Consider the following 12,832-nt stretch of genomic DNA (forward strand, 5'->3'; position numbering starts at 1 on the left):
GAAAATTGATCTCTAACTTTATATGGAAATCAATGAGACTCTGGATAAGAAAACATTACTAAAGAAAAAGAACAAAGTAGGAGGATTCATGCTACCTGATCTCAGAACCTACTACACAGCCATGGTAATCAAAACAGCCTGGTACAGGTACAGTGACAGACACATAGACCAATGGAACAAAATCTAGAACCCAGACGTTAATCCATCAACCTATGGTCAGTTGATCCTTAACAAAAGACCAAAGTCCATTAAATGAGGAGAAGACAGTCTTTTTAACAAATGGTACTGACAAAACTGGATGTCCATCTGTAAAAAAAAATGAAACAGGACCCATACCTCACAGCATACACAAAAACTAACTCAAAATGGACAAAGACCTAAGTATAAAATCTAAAACGATGAAGGTTATGGAAGAAAAAAATAGGGACAACACTAGGGGTCCTAATACACAGCATAAATACAATATAAACCATAACTAACAATAGACAAACACCAGAATATAAACTACATAACTTGGAGCTCTAAAAATTAAACAATTATGCTCATCAAAAGACCTCACCGAAAGAGTAAAGGAGAACCTACAGAGTGGGAAAACATTTTTGGCTACAATAAATCTGACTAGAGTCTAATCTCTAAAATCTATAGAATACTTCAACACCTCAATAACAAAAAGAAAAATAACCCAATTAAGCAACGGGAAAAGATATGAACACACACTTCACCAAAGACATTCAGGCAGCTAACAGACACATGAGGAAATTCTCATGATTACTAGCCATTAGAGAAATGCAAGTCAAAACTACAATGAAATACAATCTCATCCCAACATTACTGGCACTAATAAAAAAAAAAAAATCCAAAAATAACAAAAGTTGGAGAGGTTGCAGGGAGATTGGAACTCTTATACACTGCTGGTAGGAATACAAAATGGCACAACCACTATAGAAAAAATTATGGTGGCTCCTTAAAAAGCTAGAAATAGAAATACCATACACTTCTGCTATCCTACTCCTAGGAATATATCCTAGAGAAATAAGAGCTGTCACACGAATAGACATATGCACACCCATGTTCATTGCAGCTTTACTCACAACAGCAAAAAGGTGGAAATAACCTAAGTGCTCATCAACAGATGAATGGATAAACAAACTATGGTACGTACACACAATGGATTGCTACGCAACGGTAAAGTACAACGATGAATCTATGAAACTTCTCACAACATGGATGAATCTGGAGGGCATTATGCTGAGTGTAATAAGTCAATCACAAAAGGACAAATAGTATGAGGCTACTACTATAAAAATTATGTAAGGTTTACACACAGAAAAAAACAATCTTTGATGGTTGTGAGGGAGGGAAGTGGTGAGGAGGGAAAAACACTAAGTAGACAATACATGAGTGGTAACTTTGGTGAAGGGTAAGACAGTACACAATACTTGGGAAGTAAGCAGAACTTGACAAAGACAAATTCATAGAAGTTTCATAGATACACCCAAACTCCCTGAGGGACCGACTTACTGGGATGAGGGCGGGGGACCATGGTCTCAGGGGACATGTAGCTCAATTAACCTAACATAGTTTATGAAGAAAATGTTCTACATCCTACTTTGGTGAGTAGTGTCTGAAGTCTTAAAAGCTTGTGAGCAGCCATCTAAGATACTCCATGGGTCTCACCCCATCTGAAACAAGAGAGAATGAAGAAAACCAAAGACACAAAGGAAAGATTAGTCCAAAGGGCTAATGGACCTCAACTACCACAGCTTCCACCAGACTGAGTCCAGCACAGCTAGACGGTGTCCAGCTACCACCACTGACTGCTCAGACAGAGCTGGAGAAAAATGTAGAACAAAATTCAAACTCCCCCAAAAAAGACCAGACTTACTAGTCTGACTGAGACTGGGGAAACCCCAAGAGTATGGCTCCCAGAAATCCTTTTAAAATCTGTAGTGAAGCCGCTCCTGAGGTTCACCCTTCAGCTAAAGATTAGACAAGCCCATAAAACAACAAACACACGTAGCTCAACCACGTATAAGAGACTAAACGGGCACACCAGTCCAGGGGCAAGGATGAGAAGGCAGGAGGGGACAGTAAAGCTGGACGAACGGAAATGGGGAACTGAAGTTTGAGAAGGGGAGAGTGTTGACATGTCACAGGGCTGGCAACCAACGTCACAAAACAAAAAGTATATTAATTGTTTAAAGAGAAACTAATTTGCTCTGTAAACCTTCATCTAAAGCACAGTTTAAAAAAAAAAAACTAATTTGCACTGTAAACTGTCACCTAAACCAATAAAATTAAAAAAAAAACCAAAGCCTATGGAGTACAGTTCTACTCCGAAACACAAAGTATTGCTATGAGTCAGAATTAACTCAACAGCAACTGGGTGTTTTTGTTTTTTGCTATTATGTAAGAAAAATAAAGCCTTTGGCAATTAAAAAAACAAAACAGACATCATTCACACACTTTCCATGACTGTGAAAACGATCATCTTAAGTAAAGTGGTAAACATAAAAAATAAATGAAACACTGACAAATATTTGTGGCGGCACATACCGGAAAAAACAAGTTCACTTTGGCCAAGAGAGAATAGGAATGACATTTTAGTTTTTATTAATTTAAATTGTTTGATAAATGTTTGCCTTCTTAGATAAAGAGGTTCTTATTGCTAGAACTTCTAAAGTTTAGACATGAACACGTATTAGAGATGTTTTCAGAGAATCTCAAATTAGGTAAGACATTGGATAGACCAGTTACATCCAACGTAAGGGCAGTCGTCCGCCGTCGACACTGGTTGTATAACAGTGTCGCAAACATCTCAGGGTTTGGCGATAATTCCTCATTGGTTATGGCAAATATTTGTGTGCACTCATATGGAATTCTTCATCACTTACTTTGGATAAGCTTCTGCTTATTAAATGATTTACAGAGATTGTTAACAACCTTTGAATGTTATGTTGTTTCTAATTGCACCGCTGTGGTTACTACTTGTGTGCTTTGAATTGCCTCAGGGTTACTGGTAATAATTTTCCTAAAATGATCTCTAATATGGAGACTCTGAAAGAATTTTGGAAATGTACTAAGAAGAAGCTACTTCTTTTTATCACTCTTTCCTCTTCTCATAGTACCTGTGTATTTCAATCTCTGTTTCCTTAACATATCCTTGCCATGTAGTCAGAATAGCTACTGTTCTATAGCTAAACAGCTGCTTCCATTCACACACTTTCTTTTTACTGCTACACAGTTGGTCCTGCCTTGGAATGTCTCCTTTCACTTCAGAACCAGTTCTCTAGAGGTGACTCATTTGTCACTCTTCCAGACCACTTCCTCAAGCATGATAAAGCCAGAGGCTGCATCATTCTCCTAATGAAAAACAAACATGTTTCCACATAGACATTTGCATCCATATTAAGTTATTTTCAATAAATACTTTTAGCACAAGTGTAAAGATATTCATTGATAATGAAGAAGAGTGGGAGACAGCTTTGGTGGGAGAATTAAGGAGGATCCACTATATATACTTCATAATTCAAGGAAAAGTGAGACACCTACCTTCTCTAAAATAATCCCTTAAAAACTCCTGAGAAAATTTAAGCGGGTGAAATGTATTATTCATGATCACAGACTAATTTATGTGGTTAGTTGAAATTAGAATAATGGAAAGTTCTACACTAAATCGGTAGATAAGTATGTGCTATAGATAAGAGCAGGTCCTTGGGATCATAGCATAAGACTGTGATAAAATCTGTGACTTCCTCATTTGGTTATGATCAGCCTCACATCCACAGTTCAGCCACAGGCTCTCTGATCACCTCTGTGTACCCTGATTTAAGGGTTCTTCCCTTCTTATCGTATGAATGTATTTTCCATTATTGCTTCTTTGTACACAGTATGATCACCTTTAGCCTTTTGACTGTTAAATCTATAGTTGAAGCATGATCTCTGGATACCCAGCTGATGGCAGGATACCCAGCTATACTGCTAGCATCTCAAACTCAAAACATCCCAAACCAAATTCAACAACCTGTTTTCTCCCAAAAAATGGTATCCTCTACCTGATTCCACTATTTCTTTTAGATAGACCTTGGTTTGGTTTGCCCAGTAATCCAGTCTAGAAATAAGAAAAAAATGATGAAAAATTCAAACATAGTCCAAATGCTAACACAATCAAATTAATGTTTTTTTTTTTTTCTCGTGGTTTGATCATTGATATTTGTTTCTTTACATAGTTCTTACTAAAATTAATTGTAATTTTGAGGTAAACTCTCCCTCTAAAGGAGAAGGATTTATGGAGATATTTTGAGCCAAGTTACAAAACCTTTCCCACAATGAGGACTGTGCAATTATAATCAAATTATTTGCTTCTAAATTTGATCCATATTCCATTGTGAATGGATGCCACAACTCCTTCATATTTCTGCAGATTTATTATTGTAGCCAGCTTGATAGTTGTTGCTAGTAAAATACAATTGTAAACCATAAACTGTAATTCTTCAATTGAATTTGAAGCATACTATATACTCGTGACATTCCTTTCAATAGAATACTCTCCTTACAACTCACTCACTATTTAAAAACATCTTACAAGGCTCAGTACAAGTACCAAGCCTTCTCGATAGCTTCCCTACCACCATATTTCCCTAAAACATTGTTTGTCACTTGACCCTTTGTGTTTCCTTCCCTGCTAGACTATAAGTTCCATAATAGAAAACGTTGTAGTTTCTCAATTAGCTGTAGCCAAATTGTGCCTCAGACAAGTATTTGTGCATAGAATTTGCTGAATAAATCTTGTTGAATTGCTTAATCTATATATTAAACACACGTTTGATGATTGACTTGCTTTTGTACCTAGCTGTGTGGTTGAGGGAGAGAAAAATTACATAGAGGGAGGAATATTTCACAAGCTACTCTCTCATCTGCAGAACAAACTGCTTAAAAGATTGAGAGTTGGGTCATGATCCATCTACACCTGGGAAGATTTATGATTACTTAGAAGCCCAAGAGGAAGAACCGTATGCTATGTATGGAATAATTTTTTAAGAACTATGGAGAATATTACTACTGTACTTGCATATAAGAAATCATCATAGTAGCAAAAGTTTAAATACATTTTCCTTTAAATACATTTTTTTCAATAACTTACGTAACAGAATAAAGTCTACATTAAAAAGTATCTTTCCCATCCTCAAAAAACATACTAAAAGCAAAAATAAGAAAGTCTATGCTACATTTTTTTTCTTAGAATTTGAAGTAAACCAAGAAAATATTTTGTTTCTGACGATCATAAAGTCTGAAATTCATATATTCAGTTTTGACCTAATATGACATAATTTATTCACATAGCATGTCTGTGTTGCTATTAAACTATAGAAATGAAAAGCAAAATTGCATATTCTGAAAATAATCATCTTAAATGAACTATTTCTGGCTGTTCCCCTTCTTTTGAAATTTGTTCTTCAAACTCTTTATCACTTGCCTACATTTCAGAGAAAGCTGAACATCAATGTTTTGTTTTTTATTTTATTAATACGAAAATTAAAACCTGAAGACCATAGAAGAATTTTTTCATAAAATAGCTATTTCTGAGCAAAGTGTGAAACTTTTAAAAAGTTTACTATTTGAGATTTTGGATTTCTTAGGTCTATTTCTGTAACTTTCTCACTTGTGTTCATTTAAAGAATGATCCTCTTTGAAAACACCTCTTTTAAAATTACATTTCTTACACCTGACACATTCTTGTAATTAATACTATTATAAAATGCATTATAATAGTAAATATTTTTGTTCTGCTTTTTTGCCTTAATAAAGTTCATTCATTAAAAAGTAGAAATTATGCCAGATAAAAGAAATAAAATATTATCTTACAGACTTGCGATGCTAGTCTAAAACCATGTTAGAAAATTTTATAATAATATTGCCCTGACCAAAGTTTGCACCAGTAAACACCAGGAATGCTTATACATTGTTGATGGGAGTGTAAATAGGTACAACTACTTTGGAAAATTTATAGTATCTACTAAAGCTAAACATACCCATATCCGTCTTATGATCCAGCAATTCCTCACCTAGAGAGTCTTAGACTCAACCTACACAGGTCCCAAAAATGTACGTATATATATATAAATTTCAAGGATGTTCATAGCATCACTAGCCACAACCTGAAAAATACCCAAATATCCATCCATATGAAAAATGGATCAATTGTGATGTATTTATATAATGGAATACTCCCATACATCAATGAGAACTAGTGAGCTACTGCTACATGTAACAATACAGATAAATGGCATAAACAAAATATTTATCAAAAGAAAGCAGACCCAAATGAATATTTATATAAAGTTTAAAAGCAGAAAAACATACTTATTGTTGTATAAGTCAGGATAGTGATTAACTTTGGGTGAGCTAGTGCCTGACAAAGGACTTGATGATTGGAGGGGGTGGAATGAGTGCTTCTGTGACACTGACAATTCTATTTCCTGATCTCTTTACTTGGGTATGCTCCTTTTATTAAAGTTTATCTATATGAAAACTTGTTTTGCATCTCTATGCACTTTATTGTGTGTATGTTATACTCCAATAAAATTTTTTTAAATATTTAAAACCTACAGGAAAAAAAAGTGTGTTCAAGAAAATTATTTTATTACCAATATCTATGTTTTCTATTTGTTGTTCTTGAAACTAACTTGCCCTAGAAAGGTGATATTTAAAACTAAAAAATATACTTCAATAGTAATACTGAATTTTGTCTGTATTTTTTTCCTTTACGTGTTTCCTTTTTTGCTCAATACGTCATGAATAGACTTAGTGGACAAATAAGAATGTCCTTAAAGTCATTAATTTTACAGAACATTTCCAGTAGAGGGAGCTTCCCTTTCTTTACTATAGGAAATTCTCTTTCAAGGGACATCACTGAAAGTATTTAATTTTTCACAAGTAAAGTTCTTCATAGAGTAGTGAACTCCTCTCATCTAACATTTATCCAAGATAAAGCAAAATTTGATTGTATTTATAAAAGAAGAAAAGAAAACCTGATGAAGAAATGTAATTATTGTGTTAACTTTTATTTCGGGTATGCCTTCTTCAAGAGATTGTATGTTTGTTTTATTCACAAAAGATATTTCCAATTAAAATGACTTAATGTTAATCAAGATAAATGTTTATAATCACAACTGTCAGTTTAAAATACAATGTTTGAGAGTTTCAATAAAATGTGACAAAAATCACAGGATCAATTGATGAAGATGTTATATTTAAAAATATATTATAACAAATGTTATGGTGAATTGCCATAATAAAAATTTGACTTCATTGACTAAACCATTTTTATTAGCTGAAGTTAAACTTCTCAAATCTAAGTATCTATCAACTAAACTATTCTGATTTCCTTAAAAGGCAAAATACTTGCTTATCTCCCCATTTATTTCATCTATGTATGTATATTAGTGTCTAAGACATTGAGAAATAAATTAAGGTAAAATGATCAATTTTTATTATATCATGTATTTTGTACTTCTTTCCATGACATTTTCAATATTGTAAAAAATCTATAAACTTTGTGTTGATCACATATGAAATTCATGAAAATTGTAAAGTTATGATAAATTTATTAAATCAAATTAAAATATATTTTCTATGAAAATATTCTTAGAAGAGTTTAACCCCTTGTTTCAGAAAATAACCAGTAATTCCAGAAATATAATAAACTTCACAACAAACTCTTGTTACATACAAGCATATCAAAAATACTATAACTTCCTGTAAAGTAGTTTTTTATAGGATACACTAGTCTTTTTAAGGTAGGCCAAAGATGAAAAATTGACACAGCAACAAGGAAAAGCAATTTACGTATTTCGTATGGAAATCAGTATCCACATAACTTAGTTAACTCTGATTATTTTACTTCAATATTATGGAAAAGCTTGAGTCATAAAAATGGAAATTCTATAATTATATGGTAATCATGAAGTTTTTATTAGTAGTTTTGAAAACCTAAATGAATAGTACCTTGCTTTTATACATTGTTTGATTAAAATCAAGGGTTAAATTATCTGATATTTTACCAAGTCTCTACTCCTCTTTTAACTAATTACAAAGAGAAAAAAAAAGCCTACCAAGTATGACTGAAATATTATAAAAAAATGACATATCGTAGAAGAATCTTATTGTTCAACAGGGTTATATTACTTTCTCCAAAAAAGATTATTCTTGAAACAGAACATACCTAATAATTTATGTATGCTTTTGGCTTCATGTATTACTTGAGTTAGGCTCATTAGAAAATATTACTTGCAAGATCTTTAATTTTTATTCATTTAGTTCAACCTCTGGACGTATTAACAGTGTTCAGAATTTTTCTGATCAGTAAATGCTTATGCCCTATATTTCTGCCTTTTAAAAAGTTAATAATGTCCCATTTCTAGTTACCAAATATTTCATAAGTTTTGCAAGACAGCAACACACAGAATTTATAATTCACTTAAAAAAAGCAAAACTCTCAAAACAATTCGGGAAGAAACATCTAGGCTTTGGAAAGATTTTACTTTTCTAGGGTAAGCTCAGCTCCAAAGAACATGAGATGACAGTTACTAAAATACATTAATCGGAGAAAATAGAGCAAAGTTGTCTGTTTTCAGAGATGTAAATAGATAGAAAATAATAGTATTTAAGGGATACTTTCAACAGTCTGAATTCAGAATCGCAAATCGCAGCTTCATCAATGACAAGTGGTTGTAACCTGGTGTATGGGATTAATGAGTTCTCCAACTGTTAAATACAAGAGGACTCACCTGAGTAACAGGGCTGCTTCCCAGAAGTAAAATCCCGAAACTAATGTCCGAAAGTGTCTCACGTGGGCCATGATACGGAGAGGTATTCACGATCCTGAAATTAGTCGTATCCAAGGCATGGGAAACCAGAAAGAAAGGAATGGAAATGAACAATATAACCCCGCGTTTTGTTAGTGGAGGCAAACGATTTTAAGATTCAGCACCTTAGACAGCTCCCCGCAGTCCGCGGAGACTCTCGCTCAAACATTTGAAATTCCTGTTAGAGCCCCTTCCTTGAGCATTGAGCAAAGGGGGATTCACAGGGTTACAAATGTGCAGGTGATTTATACAGTGACACCGGAATAGGAGTGAGATGAAGTGTCTGCAGTGTCTAGGTTCTGACAACAGTTCACTGAGCTCTAGCAGCGAAGAAGAATGTTCGTCCTTTCCTGATTGAGACCCACGACTGGAAGAACTGCAGCCAACAGCGGGAGCAAGGATGCTTCCCCACCTGCTCCCAGCGCCGCCGGCCGGAATCCCGTTCTCACCTTTGGCTAAAATCCGAGAGAGCTAGCGCGGCAAAGGGAAGCGGGGGCGGGACCAGACGACACTGTCTTGCTCGCCAATCATGATGGCACAGCGGGACAGAGTGACAGGCCCCTCGGGAAAGTAGGTGGTGCTTAGCTCTTCACCCTTAAAAAAAGCACTGAGGAATTCGTGTGGAGGCTAAGAGGCGACCAGAGGGAGTTGGGGGAAGGAAGCCTCAGAACTGAGAACTGGGAGAGTCAGCGGCTTTGTGGATTGGGTCACAGAACCGCAGGGGGGCCCTCCAGTGTTCTTTCCTGGGAAAATGGTACAATTTAGTAACGAAGAGCCTTTTGGGATGTGACTCTGTCTCTTTGACCCCCCACCAAATGACAAGAGTTAACAGTAAACCCAGACGCTTGGAATGGTCTAGGGAAGAGAAGAGGATGGGGTGCATGGGCACCAGCAGAACGGGAGAATCAGCTGCTTCTATAATCCTCACGTAAGCCTGGCGTGCTTCTGGCAAGGAAGAATTGTTGACTGGAGTAAGTTGAGTTACCCTGAGTAATAAAGGTTAAAAAAAAAAAAAAATCAAGGTGGGGAAAAATAAAGAGATGGCTACCAGAGTCACAGCACTGTTTACCATTTTTCCTACCAATGGTTTCCATATCTTAACATTAAGTGAGAAAAAGAACTATGTCAAGTGGCACATCTTCTCTCTTTCAATGATCATTTACAAGGGGACTTGAATTGGAAGACTCAGAAATGGTGTGTGTGTGTGTGTGTGTGTCTGTGTGTACGTGAGTGTGCGTGTGGGTAATGTGTATGCTTATTCACGTATCACAAAATTATGTTTTTTTCCTAACAAAAATTTTTTAGATTTTAAGAGTAGCTTTTATTTATTATCAGACAGGATCAATATGTTTACTTCTTCAATTTTAGCTTTTCTGCAAACTATTTATCCTGAAAACCTTGGCTTTCTCAGTGACTAAGCTTCATGCCTAAAATGTATTCTTACTCTTTATCAGAAAAGTTTTCTTCCTTATTAAATTCAAACAGCATTTGACAGATTAGTTAGTCCTAAATTCTCTATTTAACTGGAAAAGTATGAGTCATGGCCTTCCAATCCTCTCAAATCAGTACACAGTGAGAAAATCTCATCTCTCTCAACTCTTCAGTAGACAAGTTTATTTAAATTCAGTGAAAATAAAGTTTTTTAAATTTATTTCCATTTTTTATTATATCCGTTTCTTTTCATATCTTGGTTTCCTGATATAAATCACACAATTCTAGAAGTCTCATATGAAATGTCATTTATTATGCCCATGAATAATTACACCTTGAGAAGTTTAATATAGTCTTACTTAACTCCATTTTTTTAAATTAATCTTTTGAAATCTCACTAAGACAAACTCTATTTTTATTTATTTTTTATTGTTCTTTAGGTGCAATTTTACAGCTCAAATTAATTGCTCATAAAAAATTTATACCCATATTGTTTTGTGACATTGGCTGCAGTCCCCACAATGTGAAAGCACGCTCTCCCTTTCTACTCCAAGTTCCTCGCGTTCATTCATTCATCCAGTTTCTGTTCCTTCCTGCCTTCTTGTCTTGCTTTTGGACATGAGTTGTCCGTTTGGTCTCGTATATTTGATGGAACTAAAATGCATGTTCCTCACGTGTGTTATTTTTTTCATGTGCCTGTCTTACCTTTGTCTGAAAAGTGAGCTTTGGGAATGGTTTCAGTTCTGGGTTAGCAGAGTGTCCAGGGGCTATAGTCTCAGGGGCTCCTCCAGCCTCTGTCAGACCACTGAGTCTGGTGTTTTTTCATGAATTTGAATTCTGTTCTACATTTTTCTAGGGCTCTGTCCAGGACTCTCTGTTGTGATCCCTGTCAGAGTGTTCCGTGGTGGTAGTCAGGTACCATCTAGTTCTTCTGGTCTCAGGCTGGTGGAGTCTCTGGCTCATGTGGTTCTTTAGTCCTTTCTGCTATTATTTTCCTTGTGTCTTTGGTTTTCTTCACTCTCCTTTGCTCCAGACGGGATGGGACCAATAGACGTATCTTAGAAGTCCACTCACAAGCTTTTAAGACCCCAGAGGATACTCACCAAAGTGGGATGTAGAACTTTTTTTATGAACTGTGTTATGCCAGTTGACCTAGATGTCCACAGAGACAATGGTCCCCAAGCCCCAGCCCCAGCTACTCAGTCCCTCAAAGTGTTTGGATGTGTCTAGAAAAATTCTGTGCTTTTGCTTTGATCCAGTTGTGCTGACTTCCCTTGTGTTGTGTGTTATCTATAGATTTTTATGTTGTTTTGTTTTTAATTTCTATAAAATCAAAGATAATTTAATGCATCTGCGTATTTGTGGTAGCTGATCTTATAAATTTTGATCTTCTGAGACTAACAGTTCTGATGAGATGAGTACATGAATGAATGTGTTTCTGAAAATGACTATTCCATGCCTTTTTAGCCCATTGTTTTGAAACTAAGTTGGCTTCTGATGTAGCCACATTTCTAGTCTGCCCCTTACTGGTCTTTTTTTTTTTTTTAATTGTTGTGCTTTAAGTGAAAGTTTACAATTCAAGTTAGTCTTTCACACGAAAAAATATATATATATTTTTATGTGACCCTAGTTGCTTTCCCTATACTGTGACAGCACAGTCCTCTTTTCTACCCCAGATTTCCCATGTCCATTCAACCAGCTCCTGACTCTCTCTGCCTTCTCATTTTGCCTCTGGACAGGAGCTGCCCATCTGGTAACATGTATCTACTTGAGCTAAGAAGCACAGTCTTCATGAGTATCATTATATGCCCCATAGTCCAGTCTAATCTTTGTCAGAAGAGTTGGCCTGAAAAATAGTTTTAGTTTTGGGCTAGCAGACAGTCTGCGGGCCATGTCTTCCGGGGTCCCTCCAGTCTCAATAAAACCATTAAGTCTGGTCTTTTTACTAGAATTTGAGTTCTGCACCCCACTTTTCTCCTGCTCCATCAGGGACTCTCTGTTGTGTTCCCTGTCAGGGTGGTCATTGGTGGTAGCCAGGGACCGTCTAGTTCTTCTGGTCTCAGGCTGATGAAGTCTCTGGTTTATGTGGCCCTTTCTGTCTCTTGGCCTAATACCTTCCTGTGTCTTTGGTGTTCTTCATTCTCCTTTTCTCCAGGTAGGTTGGGACCAATTGATGTATCTTAGATGGTCGCTCACCAGCTTTTAATACCCCAGATGCCACTCACCAAAGTAGGGTGTGGAACATTTTCTTAGTAAGCTTTGTTATGCCAATTGACCTATATGTCCCCTGAAACTATAGTCCCCAGACTCTGTCACTCAAAGTGTTTGGTTGGATTCAGGAAACGTCTTAGCTTTGGTTTAGTCCAGTTGTGCTGATTTCCCCTGTAGTGTGTGTTGTCCTTCCCTTCACCTAAGATAATTCTCATCTACAATCTAGCTAGTGAATACTGCTCTCCCTCCCTCCTCACCCTCATAACCATCAAAGAATGTTGTCCTCTTTGTTTAAACCTTTTCTTGAGTTCTTATAATATTGG

General features: G+C 35.9%; 1 protein-coding gene across 1 annotated transcript in view; it reads right to left on the reverse strand.

The window, feature by feature from the left end:
• Positions 1 to 8,860, reverse strand: part of GLRA3 (glycine receptor alpha 3) — a 237,902-nt gene extending 229,042 nt beyond the window's left edge. The window contains exon 1 of the mRNA XM_023742918.1: positions 8,790 to 8,860. Within this exon, the coding sequence (XP_023598686.1) occupies positions 8,790 to 8,860 (71 nt within the window). The remainder of the gene's footprint in view (positions 1 to 8,789) is intronic.
• Between the last annotated feature and the right edge of the window lie 3,972 nt (positions 8,861 to 12,832).

This window comes from Trichechus manatus, unplaced genomic scaffold (assembly GCF_000243295.1).
Source record: "Trichechus manatus latirostris isolate Lorelei unplaced genomic scaffold, TriManLat1.0 scaffold00225, whole genome shotgun sequence".
In the NCBI taxonomy this organism is placed as follows: domain Eukaryota; kingdom Metazoa; phylum Chordata; class Mammalia; order Sirenia; family Trichechidae; genus Trichechus; species Trichechus manatus.